The sequence below is a fragment of the Wolffia australiana genome, chromosome 5, assembly GCF_029677425.1.
Source record: "Wolffia australiana isolate 7733 chromosome 5, ASM2967742v1".
NCBI lineage: Eukaryota > Viridiplantae > Streptophyta > Magnoliopsida > Alismatales > Araceae > Wolffia > Wolffia australiana.
The window spans coordinates 18,128,384-18,142,257 of NC_135839.1; the positions used below are offsets into that span (position 1 = coordinate 18,128,384).

The following is a 13,874-nucleotide window of genomic DNA, read 5'->3' on the forward strand; positions in this document are numbered from 1 at the left end:
CTTGAGGGAAGAGCATCCTGAGTTCTTGATTTCATGAGGCTTAAGGTAGGAGAGAACAATGGCCGTCAGAAAATCTAACCATTAAAAGGAATGAGAAGAAGACCAGAACTGAAGGTTTTAAAATGATGGTACTATTCTTCTTTTAAGAAAATTTTCAAATAAAAAAAGGATCACTGGAAGGAAATAACGACATCTAATCACTTTCTCCATTATCATCAGTTTATTATCCAAAAGGGAAGAAGATACAGGATGACAGAGACATAGTGATGTGATGTTTTCTTTATTTTATGCATCATGTAACTAAAAGTGTGTGTGTGAGTTTTCCTTCTTTCACATACAGTTGAGAGTGAAGGAAGGATCATACCAAAACCTTGTGGAGGCTAAGATCAAAATTCGGCAAAATTTTCGGTCCAACCAGGAAAGCCGACCAATGATCTCACCTCTTGTCCAGTCATGGTAAAATACTTTTCTGCAGTGTTATACCATAATTTTTGGATCGTATCCTTTCTCTCAGTTCTGATTATTAAACTATTTATCATGCTGATGAAAGATTTTCTAATTCACAAGGTCAAGTTTTTCATTCCTCAGAAAATTCAGATATTTTTGATATAATTTAGAGAAAAAGTAAGTTGAGTAGAATATAGAGTTGAGAGTGAATGACTTGAGAAAAAGCTCCTTTGAGGGAGATGGATACATTTGAGTTTGTAATTGAACAGGAGTTTTCCTTGCCATTGAAGAATATTGGTAAAGATATAACTCAATATAAACTTGGTAGGTTGGGCTTTAAATTATGAATATTAATTAATTGATATTATGCAGGAAACGCCCGTATATTTTAGTGAATTGAGAATGCTTGAAAAAAGATTATAAATTGATTTTGATTGAGAAATAGAATCTCGAAAGAGGGATTTCAGAAACTGAAACGGAAGGATTGATGTTGAGATTCTTACACGTGAATAGAAGCAGACATTTTTTCGATGGATCAAAACTAAAACTGGTTGGGCAAATGTTATTTATATTCCCATTATTATTTTTGTGGTTTGCTGCTATTAACTCAGTGGAGTCTGAAGTTGAAGGAAACATTTTAAAGGGATCCATCTTAAAGAGGCCCTCAGTGGATAGAAGTCAAAACTGGAATCTGAAGCCTAGTTGGCAGGGGTTAGGATAAGAAATCTATGGTGCTAAGTGCATATTACTACTATATAGCATTAGTTGTTTATCCCTCTTGATACATAAACTAAGACCTTAGTAGTGGAGATTTTAAATGGGATGAGAGCGGTGGTCTGAAGTTCTATGATGAAGAGAATCCCAAGGACAAGATTAGAGAATTGCCTGAACCAGTCTTAAATGCAACGTCTTCATCCTTATTTTAAACGGGTATTCATATATTGAGTCGTATAAAATTAGCCGGCTCAATTTTTTTATATTTTTTTTCACCTCATCAACCAGATTTGGTAATCTGTCTCCTCTCTGATAAAGAATACTCGTGTACGAGTACTTCTAGATAATTTAATACACAGAACTCGAGATAATTTTAAAAACCGAATTCCACCTGTCCCTAGGTTTTCTCTGATCCACTAGACACCGACACTTCAAGGCACACATCAGACGACAAAAACAGTGGGTATTCGGACTAGGTGACTTTTATACAGGGGAAAATCCCTGTTCACAACCAACTCTTCTGATGGCTCTCCATGAATCCTTCCCCACATACTTCATTAGTCATCATGGACGTTCACTCTCCCAACTCAGCGAGTCCACGGCCCCTGTAATAATGATTCCAAATAATAGGTATGGACCTTTTCCAGCAAACATGATCTTGACGGGCAATTAATGTCAATCGCCACCAAACTTCTACCCCGCAAACTTGGGGATTAATCCGCGCATCCCATAAGAAAACAAAACCGGGTAATAGAATGTTTGGGTGATCAAGCGGCCAGCAGAGGACAAGGGGAATATCTGATAATTGCAGTGGATGAATACAAAATAGACATTACCGTGTAAGGCAAAGCCAAATAGCAAGCAGGGCCTGCCGACACGAGGATGAGGAGATTCCCCACCAGCTGAGCTGCCCAACGAAGAAGGACAAGAGAAACTAGGACAGCTCATCCGACGGGTATTATTATTAAATCAGTGTATAAATAATGATGAACATGTACAGGCGAACAGGTTGTCACTCCACAAACAAATGGAATAGAGAGGAGCTGGCAGCCCCCACCTCGCCCAGCTGTCTTCTTTCTCGTTGTATCTACAGTATAGGCCAAAGGGCCCTCCTCCCAAACTAGGGGAGGAGAAAAAAAATCAGAGAGAGGGAATTCATCTCCTTCTAAGGGTGGGTCACACTCGCAGTGCAGCCCGGGTCTTAATGGGCTTGAGTTTCAGGCCCATGCTCTCGGGGGACAGTAGCTCAGGGGAGATGCAAGACGGGCTCAGCGGGCTCCTCGGGCTGCCGCTTAGCCGGGCCGGCCGGTATAGCCCGTAGCCCATGAAGAAGTACTCCATGGGCACCAGCATTGCGTCTGCCTGCTCCTCCGTCACCAGAGATCCACAAGCTTGGATCTGTTCCGATGACACCGGACGGAACGGAACTGGACGGCTCAGCTAGTGCCGTAATTGTAAAATTAAGAGAATTATGATGCGGCTGGTTACCTCCACCAGAGCGCTGTATCGTCTGTCGAGATTGGTGGCCATGTGGAGGGCCTCCGAGTGGAAGGGCGAGCTCTCGCCGACGAACACAAGCGTCCGGCACCGCAGCTTCTTCAGCCCGTCTGTGATATCATGTCTCCTGCGTAGAGTAGGATAACAGATGACGGAATTGGACTGGGATGGAATGGCATTTCCGTCACAGAGTCTGCAGGGTTGTTCCGTTCCCATCTGCGCGGCGGGACGGAATGGCCGACAGAGCAGACAGAGGGTGGTAGTAAAATTGAAGTAAATTATGTTTTTTTTTAAAATAAAATTGAAGTAAATTATGGGCACCCAATGACGGAACAAAGGCAAGATGGTTTTCATGCAATTTTCTGTTCCAACTTGGGACGAACGACGGTAAGGGACGGTAAGGGTGGGGCATTACCCATTGACCGCTTCGAGAAATCTCCAGACGTTGATGCTCTGCCGCTCGTCCAGGAGCTGCCCACGAGAGAGAAAGAGAGAGAGAGATACTGGGTCAGATGGATGTTTGGATGATGGATGATGATGCTTTGGAAATCATGTGCTTACTGTTCTGCAAGCCTTCACCAGATTTGATTCAGGTATTCTGGCGTCCTGCTGAGAAAGCATTTTTAGAGAATGCGTGGAAGTGAGAGAAAAAGAGTAAGTACGTACCTTGCTGAAGTAACGCTGGAGCAAGCATTCCTTCACCAAACCGCACATGCCGTAGAAATAAAGAAGATTGGCCATTACCTGGTATAGAAGATAGAAAAGATTGCTTAGTAGTGGGGATGATTAGTTGATTATGATTAAGAAATTTAGTCTTAGAACCTTGTGGTACAACCACTCGGTCCATGTGGGGGCTTTGCAAAGAGGTGAGACCAGAATTAAACCGAGAACCCTTTCCCGGTATTTCATCTGGAGAAAATATAGAAACAGGCTCGTCAAGTTATGTATCGGAGGAGAATGTAAGCACCATATATTGTCGAAGAGCTTACTGCGAATAAGGTAAGTACGTAAGCACCACCGGTCACACCCAAGCACATCACGGCATTTAGTCTGTGGAAGAAATAAGATAAATCACCGATGATCAAAAGTCTCCATAAATTTGGAGTGGAATTAGTAAAAAACAATAAAATAATTAAGACAATTACCCAAAGAAATTGAGAACATCTGAAACCTGGTCTGCTAGGTCGTCCACTGAGGGGACGGGAACTTCCGAGGAAATCGGAGCAGCTCCCAACTGCAAGAACTCTTGAGGCAAATTCCAAGAAAATGAATATTCGAGGAGGTCATGTACGAAGACATGAGGAAAAAAGATGGCTTCGCAACCACGCTGATATGATAACCGACCTCATGGCCGGGGGGGCAAATATGGTAGATGCAAAAGTTGTGGAGAAGCAAAGAGGAGATCTCCGGGCAAAAGAATAACACTTGGAAGCAAGACATGTCTGATCAGAAGCCAAAATCCGGTTGTTAGATGCAACAGAAAGAGTAAAAACTGCAGAAATTTTGAAAATATTAGAGACTCTTCCACATACGAAATTAATTTCAAATTGAGTACAGCCGAATTTACAGATGCAGTCGCAAAATGAAAGTCTAATAATGAGAAAAATAGCAGTGCTCACGATTTAGAGCGATATCAGGATAGGTAACAAGGGCGGGCTTGTCTTGGTCCCCATAAACAACAACAGAAATTGATCCAAATCCAGTTTTGACGTTATGTTCCTGAGTAGATAAACAAGCACGAAAAAATTTAAGGAGTATACCAGAAGAAATTTTCAAAAGGATGCCGCAGAAAAACTAAACGATCAATCCGGAAACTACGAAAGGTGACTAGTGGGAAGACAAGGGATTATGATTCACATTCGAAACAAATTGAGAATGAGAAGAAATAAAACAGCTGCAATACGATGCAGAGGTTAAAAATAATAAGAACATACTCCGGAAGAAAAATATATGGTAATATGTTAATAGCAGTGAGTTTTCTTTCCAGGGATCTGGATTTTGTTGAGTCATTTCAGGGGTTCTTGCGAAGAGAGAGCCAGAGATAACTTTAAGTGAAAATAATACAAAGACATAGAATCATGCTGAAAATACCAAACTTAATCAGATTTGATAAGCACAGAGTGAAGCACAAGTCAGAGATATAATTATTCAATTAACATTAGGAGGCATGTCTCAAATAGAGAAAATAAATAGTCAATCTTACAACGGGCAAAGGTACGCCCGTCATCAAGATGCGATGAAAAGTTAGAAAAAAACATAAAAAAACATGTTGGTCTCTTCAAGAGCATCAAAAGGATAGCAAATATTATGAAGAGAATGATCAAACGGGAAAGCAAAGAGCGGAAAACATAAGGCTTCACATATTTGATTCTAATCTTTTGCAGCCACGTATGATTCTCTCCCTCAGGCAACGCGGAACGCCAAATAAGGAAATCAAAACGACGAAAGACCAAGTCAAAAAGCCAGAAAACTTTCAATGATCCGACGGATTTTGTGGATATGAAACAAGTCAGCTGCGTTATTTGATGACTCCATAAATGGTAAACATCCATTTAAACAGGTTATCGTCGTAGTTTTTCAACAAATCACACCTGCAGCTGAATTACCCCCACCGAGACCATATCGGCGTATCAAGCCCAAGGCGCCATCAGGAATCGGAGGAGGAGAACTATGATTCCCGCAGTGTCCGTCTAAAAAATTTTAACACCCAAAAAAAACATGTAGAAAACTTCCATCGATAGGAAAATAAACGAATGGCCAAAAAAACCATCCGAAATCAAACAAACAAGCCCCAAAACAACGGTCCCCATTGAAGACGAAGAAATAACCTCCGGACGAAAATCAAGATGCAAAAACAAAACCGCAGCGGCAGGCATAATTCCACCGGGACAAACATGCACAATTACTCTACAGAACCTACAGAAAAAGGGGAAAAAAAAACACGACGAATCCAGAATGCACAATCAGATCCAGCCGTTGAACGAGCGCAATACCTTCCCGCCTATCGATATTCTATCAATGTCGATTGATACAGAACCGCTAGATTCCCCCATGCTCCTGAGATCCTCTACTTCTCTCTCCTCTCCGCTTCCGTCTTCGCGGTCTCCCCTAGAAAACGTACGTTTAACACGAGACATGGTTAAATATGGACAACAGCTCCGTTTCCCCGACCTGGACCTAACCATGGTTAACATCACCGACGCGCCGGTGGGGGCGCCAAGCGCATTCCGTCACGGGCACCTGTACCTGCTGACCCCACCTCAGTTAACCCCGGTTAATAACCCCCGACAGGTTCAAGCTAAATACTGATTATGACGTCGCAACTCCCGGGGGAGATGCGTTGACCCTGACACGTGGCGGACTCACACTCGCCCATCTCACCCCTCGGCCCCACCGTCGGGACGCCACGTGGATGGAGTCAAAAGCGTGAGAGTCAAAGAAGACCGAACTCGGTACTGACACGTGTCCTGGATCTTTTCAAGGTAGGTACAGGGGGCCTATCGGCGGCGAGAAACGGGACGGGTTTTAAAAGCGTCACGAGGGACGGAGCCCGTCGCCGTCGGGCCGCCGGGCCAGCGGCGGCGCCGCCGCTGGGTCCGCGTCTGAGTCTGACCCCGGCTGGTGAGCGGTCCGTGACCGAGTTGCAGAAAAAAAAAGTAAGAAAGCGAAATAACCGTAATTAATGCCCCAACTTACGTCGCATGGGGGGGTCCGATCTTGCCCAATTTAATAAATATTCTAAGCTGACAACGATCCGTCACCCGTTCCGTCCCTTACCATCATCCATCTTCACCTCTGCACGCAAGCTTCTGCACCTTGCGGTTACAGAAACGGAACGAAACTGCAGACTCTGTGACGGATGCCAGACCGAATTGCTCTTCTGCTCGTCCCCGAATTCAATCATTGTCCTCCATCTCCTCGTCGGAGGTGGGATTCTCCACGTCGCTCTCGCCGCTTGTCTCCTCGAGCTTGTGCTTGACCGTCCTCGCCTCCATCTCTCTGCTATCTTCCGATCCTTTGCGCTTCATGCCGCACGCAGCTGACAAGAACATGACATCGTCATCGTCTTCTTCTTCTTCTTCCTCCGGCAAAGGGTTCCCTTCAGTGTTGAAGACAAACACGTCGTCTTCAGAGGTCTTTCTTGTCTTTTCCCCGAAGAGAAGGTTGTGCCGTAGCAAGGACACGTCCTTGCAGTTTAGAAGAGACTCTAGCAATAGAAGAGATAGAGCCCAAGTCAGCACGGCAGCTTGAAAAAGAAGAAGACAAACTTGAATTCTGAGATAAAACGTACTGAAAAGGGCTTCTGGAGAGGTGGGCTTGTTTGGGCCTACTTGATAAGAAATCATTCTGGTCAGCGTTGAAGGGAGGGCTGATCTAGAGAAGGCAGTTAAATATGCGGTGACTTTAGTCTGGTCTCCTCTTGCCCTGAAGCCACAAGGAGTTGACCATCATCGGAATATATATAAACAGCGGGTCATAGATATTAGATGTGCTAAATATTTACCGGGCAGCTTGGATGGCTCTGTGAGTAACAACAAGTAATGCCAGGCAAAGGTTTTTCGTAGAAGAGTCATCTTCTTCGCTTTCGTCGGAATAAAGGAACGGATAGTCGACGAGTATCACCGAATCATAGAGGACATCTCGCAGGAAGGATTCCTCAGATGGTTTCTGTGATCAAAGGCATAGGGTGTCATACAAATTTTGAATATTCATGAACAGAAGAAACGACGCGGATCTAAAAACCCATTAAAAATTTGGCTTTTAATGCAGCCTTTTCCAGCAAGCGCATGAAAGGAATAACTCACGTGCTCAAAGGTCACAAAACTAAGTAAATGAAACCTTTTACGTGGGCACAGGGAAGTCAACAAGTTGCGCATGACTGAATCTTCACACGAATCTTTAATCTTTTCTTCGATATATGCGAAGGGGGGGATTACTTACCAAAAGCAAACTACTGGGTAGAGCTCCATCCAGCAGCAACATGAGTAAAATTCCTAGCAACAATTAATAAACATAGTAATGAATACAATCAAAGAGATTGATACGATCCAAAGGGGGATTCCCCACTAACTTGATCTGAGATCGGTAAAACACGGGATAACTTTAGAAGAAGACTTCTTAATTGAAAGACAAAAAAGGCCCATGAGTTTTACAAGAAAACGACACTTTCAAGAGAACAAAAAGCAATTCACCGTACTAGAAGGATATTCTTCAGTGGTTATTGATCGAGTATAAGAGTAAAGTGCGAAGAAGTATCTTGGATTCGTTTGGCCGCAAGAAGAACAAATTAAACTCCGGAACTAAGTTTTCGGGCGATCAGTAAATATATTTTGAGAGAGTCATTAATCTGCAATTCCAAATGGTGAACAATGGTACAAGTAACTGAGAGGCGAAAAACCACGCATAAAGAGTACGCTATCTAAATTAATTAGAAACGAAGAACCCTCTTTACTATAGTCAGGTATTCGTCAAAGGGAGTGGCAGAAACCAACAAAAAGAATTAATGATTACCGAAGAATTCAGCGCTTCTAAAACCTGTAACTGATCCGACTATCCAAACCTTCAAGTCGCTCCGAAGTTCTGGACTTGAAGCTCCCCCCTTCTGAAGCTTTACACGCAGCATGACAAAGAACACCTCAGCAATCACTGCCCCAGACAAGTAACTGATCGGGCATTCTGCCCTTCGAAATCCTTCACGAATTTCATCATTGACAAAGGGGAAAAAGTCAAGCAAGCCGTCCCCGCTATCAGCCCACCGCGATGTCCAAACACCGACTAAATCAACAAAATACGGAGCCAAACAGCCGGAGGAATCCCTCCCCTCATAATTTTTGCTGCAGCAAATGCTAACATAACTCGAAACTCCTTCTGCCAAAAGATAAATCTCTTTCCTCAGCTTCTTCAGCTCCTTGGTGGAGACATGCTCTTGCGACTTCTCAACTTCCAATGTTATCCTTTGCAGCTCATACACAACAGGCGCTAGCAGCGCAATACTCTTGTCCCCATTGCAGGAGGCCGCGCAAGCAGAAACCAGCTGGAGAAGGTCCCTCACGGCGAAAATCCGCCCCAAAAGACCCTCAGTCGAAGAGAATTTCTGGTAGTAACACACGGCGGAGTAAAACCACATAACCTCCAATGGCGGGTCAGATTGGGACTGCAAAATTCGAAAGAAAACGGATTGCAACCCGGAAACATCGCAATTTCCACGCCGGATTTCCCCAATGAAGCGATCGATTGAATCCTTCATCAAAGACTCGTAAGGGGATGCGCAGATCAATGACTCCATTGCTTGTGCTCGTTTGAAGTCCCGGAAGGGCGGGAGGAGTCCTCGATCCGTAACCCTACTCACCGAATTACTGCAGAAAACTGACGAAACATGAACAGTTGAACTAAACTAAACCCAGGGTTAGGGTTTTGTGCGATGTTTGCGGACGTATGGAGTGCCGTCATCCGTCCCGATCCTTGTCGTCCTTTTCCTTCCGTCTTCACCATGAAACTATAGTTCCGGATGTTGGCACTAAGCCAAGTGAAATCACTCACAAAGAAGTCCCTTGCTCACTTGGGGAAGAATGGAAGATGATAGAAGAAGAGAAAAAAAAAAACTCAAGAAGAAGTTCACACCATAAAAATGAAAGGTTACATACTTATAAGAAAAGAAACGCCATAAAACTCGGTCGACCGAAGCTTGGTCAACCTCCCAAATCGGGCGGAGAGAGTGAGCCACGTAGAGAGAAAAGAACGGGCGGCCCTTCCTTTTTTCTCTTCCTTTTTATTTGGCGAGGTTACTCTCCACACCGGATCGTTCCGAACGTGGACAATGGACGGGAGGGGACGAATTTCGTCCCGTTCGACGTCCGGATTCAGTGTGGGGACAAAGGACGGGACGATTTTTTGTCTGACGGTGAAAACCATCCCGTCCAGTGCTCCCGGGACAAATTTTCGTCCCGTCTGGGGAAAAAACCGTCCCGTCCCTTGATATCTTTAATATACTATTATAGATTTTTCTAAGTTTTTAGCGGAATATGGAGGAGAGAGAATCCAAATGGACATATGTACAATTATTTCTGAGCGGCATCAGTTTACACGCGCGAAAAAATACAGATACTTTGATGCAAATTGTCATAGCGAGGCCACGTGGCTATATCTCAACCATCGGATGTGAATTCGGCGGTTTTTCGTCCACATTTGTCGGTCCATCGTCCGAGACCTCTGGAAGGACGGCTTTTTCGTCCTATGGGACGAAAATTGTCCCCTCCGGTGGTCCCCGGGATGACTTTTTGTCCCAAATTTTGTCCATACCCTTGGACGGGACGATTTTTTCATCCTGGGACAAAAAAATCGTCCCGCCCGCGTCCCTGAACTATACATGGAATTTGAGCCTTTGTGCCTTCGTTTCGTCATCCGTCCCGTCCAGACTACATGACGGATGATTGACAAGATGATGTCACGTCCTGTTCTAGTCTTCCTCATGACAACCCTGTGACACAACGTCAATCATGTAGTCAATCCTTCTTTCCCCCACAACAGTGATGAAGGGCTGACATATTCCAACAATATCCACCTTCGTTGACACCTCGAGGCCACGAGATGGTTCGTTCAAGTGACAGCATTCCCACTCTTTTTATCACTTATGATACTGGCGGGGGCAATTACAATGTTATTAACTGATCGAAACTTTAATACAACATTTTCTGATCGTGTTGGAGGGGGAGACCCCATATTATATCATCTAGAGGGGGAGACCGCTTAGCTGCTCTTTATCCGCTGGATAACCTCAGAACCTCGACCTTTCCGGTTTCAGAAGATGTGGACTTGACATCCTGATTGATAATAGCTGATCTGATTTATTATTTATTTGATAATAGCTGGTTGATAAAAAATAATAATGTTTTATTATTTTCTTTCATTCATTTTAATCTTCTTTTTTCTTATGTTTCAATTTCTTCTTTTGTTCTTTATTTCATAACCGAAGGCGAGACTTTAGGAGCGAAGCAATGGAGCGGGAGCAAAAGAAATAAAAAAAAGAATTAAAGGAGAGAGTTTACAAGGGGGGGCAAGTTTACGAGCTAAGAAATTAAATAAATAATGGAGTTAAAAAAAAGATATATCAAGTTGAGGTGAGGAAGAAGTCCTCAAGTGAAAGTGCCAGCACAATCATGAACTGTACCATTCCCTTGGCAAGAAAACATTTAGACATCTTAAAGAAAGAAAATTTCTAGCGACAACGCGCATAATAGAAAGAGGTTCCGGAGGTTATCCGAATGTTCCGACGATTATGAAGGTTACGAAGTAAAGATTAATGATGAGCAAGGCGCACAGTGAAGTGACTGATTCATACATGCTCTTCTTACTATTCAACTCTTTTCTCAACATCATGTTCTGAGGGGCGAGTTTATGAGCGGGAGAAGAAACAAAGTCAATTCACAATATTTGAATGAAGAAATAACTTAATGGCTTATATTCCATCACGGGTGACCGAGGAGGATAACAACATGTTGCTTTCCACTCTATCTGATCAATTCACTTTGTGACCTTGTCGGCGGATAGTGTCCCAAGACCAGATGGATGTACTGTCATCTTATTCTCTTTCTGTTGGGAGACTATCTCTATATCTATTATAGATGTGAGACTCTTTTTCTTTCTCCATGGTTTTCTAGATCTGTTCTTCTGATTAAAATTAAGAACTCTTTTTCTGATAAATCAGTGATCGGCATCACCTTCGTTTATTTGCTGGATAACCTCACTTATTAGCATCACCTTCAGTTATCCTCTGGATAAACTCAGTGATTAGCATCACCTCTCTTTGTTTATAAGATAATTTCTAAGATATTTACAGATTAACTGAGCAACCTGAAATGATTGAAGAACAAAATTTTTGGTTCTGAAAGAACTGCAAGAACTGTATCTATCTTGCGCAAGAGTACTTCCCAGGCATGTACTCATGATCTTTTTCCACCATCAATGTTATAGAGATATGCAGCTCCTAAAGTCGCGCCGTCGAACCCGCTCGTAAACTTGTGCCTTAGTTTAATTTAATTTTCTGATGCTTGGATTGCACTCATTCATTAATAGGATGTTGTCAAATTGCTGGTTTTTTCTCCTCAGTGCATGATAAGTACATGCTGGGGAAGTAGGACAGGCGGCAGTCCCACAGGCAAGGTATTTTAAATTCCAATTGGATAAAGACAACTCCGCAAGCTGGTCCCTCATCCCTTAACAAAATTGTTTCATTTCTTGAAAGAGTTTCGTTAGCTGAACATCTTCCTTTACCTAACACTTTGTACTCCTTTGACTGATTGATCACATTGGATTTCAGGTTCTCTATTGCACTCCCTGATGAGGGTTCTTTTCACCTTTCACTCACAGTATTTGTACGCTATCGATCATTGAGGAATACTTAGGCTTAGAGGGTGCTCCCCCTTTCTCGCATAAAAGCAATCTGAATTCAAACATGCCGCATTTAACTTGGAAGGATCAAACCATGGGAACAAATCTACAGGGCTATCACCTTCTTTGGCCAACCTTTTACAATTACAGTTCATTGCATGCCCCACCCCATAAGTTCTGTGTCGCCTACGCAGTGAGAGTTTATGAGCGGGGGCGACCTTAGGAGCGTTTACGAGAGGGAGCAAAAGTTCTTGAAGAACGTTCTTCAAGGGGTGAGTTTATGAGCGGGTTATGAAGTCAATTTAGATTCAGATTCATCAGAAAACATTATCGAGCGGATAAAGGCGCGACTTTAGGAGTGTGAAGATGAAGATGAATCTGCTTTGAGGTCAATGAAGATTCAGATTCAGGTTATCCAACGGATAAACGTTCTGCAAGAAACATCAAGAAGTCAATCAAACAAAGGTTATGTTATTTTGAACATAAGAAGTCAATTCACAAAATGCAAATGAAGAAATAAGAATGAAAGAAAAGTAAAACAAACTAAGGCGCGCATTTACGAGCGGGAGCATAAGGGAGCATCCCCACTTTGAGATCGGTCAGCTAGTTCACGCAAATCTGAAGAAGTTATCATGGACGAGCCACATGTAGAGAAACTTGCACGTGTGTTTCTGGCTGTTTAGAACCTAGCTTCTGCTCACCGCTGGTGCACCTCTCCTAACTATTGCCCATTTATTATGGAAGAATTTTTTTAGGAGAGACCATTCTACATATTTCTGCCAAATCCTTCCATTATTAAGTACGGCTGGTACCATTTCGATGTGTTTCTATTCTTTCGAACAAGAGAGGTTTGATGCTTCTGAATTCATTGTATTAATTCCACTTCCTACTTGCAGTATGCTCTTTATTATCCTGGCTCATGATTCAATTTCCATGTATTTAGCTATTGAGCTTCAAATTTTTTGTTTTTAAGTGATCGCTGCATCAAAAAGAAAGTCTGAATTTTCCACAGAAGCTGGCTCGAAATATTTGCTCTTAGGTGCATTTCACGCTGGAATATTATTTTTTCGGGTATGACCGGACAACTACCAATAAATGATGAGAATGATTTACTTCTTCATCTTCATTGACTTCGTAACATGAATCTGAAACTTGACTCCGCTCCTGCACATGAACTCGTGCCTGAATTTACCACTCCTAATGGTGAACCTTCTATCATGGCGCCTTCATTGACCTCTTAGCAGATTCAGATTAATTTCTTGATCTGTCACTTCTGCTCATAAACCGCTCCTAAAGTCGCGCCTTCGGAACGTCTATGTTGTTGTCTATCTAGGGTGATGGATATACTTTATTTCATAACCTGGGGCTGTGTTTCGATCTCCTACACGCAAAAGATAAGGGAAATGAGGTCCTTATTTATGTTAAAAAATATAACATTGGTCTAATTCCACAACGGAGAGCCGACATGGCGTAAAGGGAAGATTGGGGGAGTACAGCAAAATCCCCGTCTGGGATATTCCAAAGGTGTAACCTAGGCAACGAAAGAGGGGAAAATGTTATTATATTGAAATCCTCTTCATTCTTTACAAGAAGTGACAAACAAAACAATGGGATAAAGGAAGGATTGAGTCGCGCGAGGGCTACCCCTGCGCCCTACTCATATGGAGAATGAATTCTTTCAGAACATGTGTTAATGACCTACTAGTTGATTCAAGATCTGGTTCCCCATTTTACTAGTGCCGAAATTGGTTGTAAATCTGAAATGATGGCATAACACAACCGTCATACCTCCGGAGGCTCCGCTTTGCTGCAAATCCAACTTTTTTTTA

At 42.9% G+C, this 13,874-nt stretch overlaps 2 protein-coding genes across 6 annotated transcripts; both read right to left on the bottom strand.

Annotated features, from left to right (window-relative positions):
• Positions 1-2,088: 2,088 nt before the first annotated feature.
• Positions 2,089-5,805, bottom strand: NDL1 (N-MYC downregulated-like 1). 5 transcript variants are annotated; one of them, XM_078575859.1, is made up of 11 exons: positions 5,652-5,805; positions 4,278-4,377; positions 4,003-4,100; positions 3,804-3,892; positions 3,648-3,708; positions 3,481-3,567; positions 3,325-3,402; positions 3,220-3,264; positions 3,074-3,129; positions 2,650-2,785; positions 2,089-2,559 (listed from the first exon to the last, which is right to left on the bottom strand). In XM_078575859.1, the coding sequence occupies exons 1-11, from the start codon at positions 5,793-5,795 to the stop codon at positions 2,338-2,340; spliced, it is 1,116 nt and encodes a 371-aa protein (XP_078431985.1). In that variant the 5' UTR covers positions 5,796-5,805; the 3' UTR covers positions 2,089-2,337. The 5 variants fall into 5 exon arrangements, with proteins under 5 accessions (XP_078431985.1, XP_078431984.1, XP_078431986.1 ...); XM_078575858.1 differs by having other exon boundaries at positions 3,220-3,267; XM_078575860.1 differs by adding an exon at positions 5,250-5,348 and having other exon boundaries at positions 3,220-3,402; positions 5,652-5,780.
• A 510-nt stretch (positions 5,806-6,315) lies between these two features.
• Positions 6,316-9,052, bottom strand: LOC144703637 (SNF2 domain protein). The gene is made up of 5 exons (XM_078575856.1): positions 8,170-9,052; positions 7,600-7,652; positions 7,163-7,326; positions 6,950-7,083; positions 6,316-6,865 (listed from the first exon to the last, which is right to left on the bottom strand). Exons 1-5 carry the CDS (start codon positions 8,942-8,944, stop codon positions 6,555-6,557), a joined length of 1,437 nt encoding a protein of 478 aa, XP_078431982.1. The 5' UTR covers positions 8,945-9,052; the 3' UTR covers positions 6,316-6,554.
• Positions 9,053-13,874: the final 4,822 nt, after the last annotated feature.

Excerpts from the sequence above, each read along its gene's own strand:
- NDL1 (XM_078575857.1), bottom strand. The coding sequence starts at position 5,795 with ATGTCTCGTGTTAAACGTACGTTTTCTAGGGGAGACCGCGAAGACGGA. Across the intron at positions 3,893-4,002 it reads TTTGCCCCCCCGGCCATGAG|TTGGGAGCTGCTCCGATTTC; the intron begins GTCGGTTATCAT and ends GAGTTCTTGCAG. Across the intron at positions 2,786-3,073 it reads TTTCTCGAAGCGGTCAATGG|GAGACATGATATCACAGACG; the intron begins GTAATGCCCCAC and ends TACTCTACGCAG.
- LOC144703637 (XM_078575856.1), bottom strand. The coding sequence starts at position 8,944 with ATGGAGTCATTGATCTGCGCATCCCCTTACGAGTCTTTGATGAAGGAT. Across the intron at positions 7,084-7,162 it reads AGAGCCATCCAAGCTGCCCG|GGCAAGAGGAGACCAGACTA; the intron begins GTAAATATTTAG and ends TTGTGGCTTCAG. Across the intron at positions 6,866-6,949 it reads CTCTCCAGAAGCCCTTTTCA|AGTCTCTTCTAAACTGCAAG; the intron begins GTACGTTTTATC and ends TTCTATTGCTAG.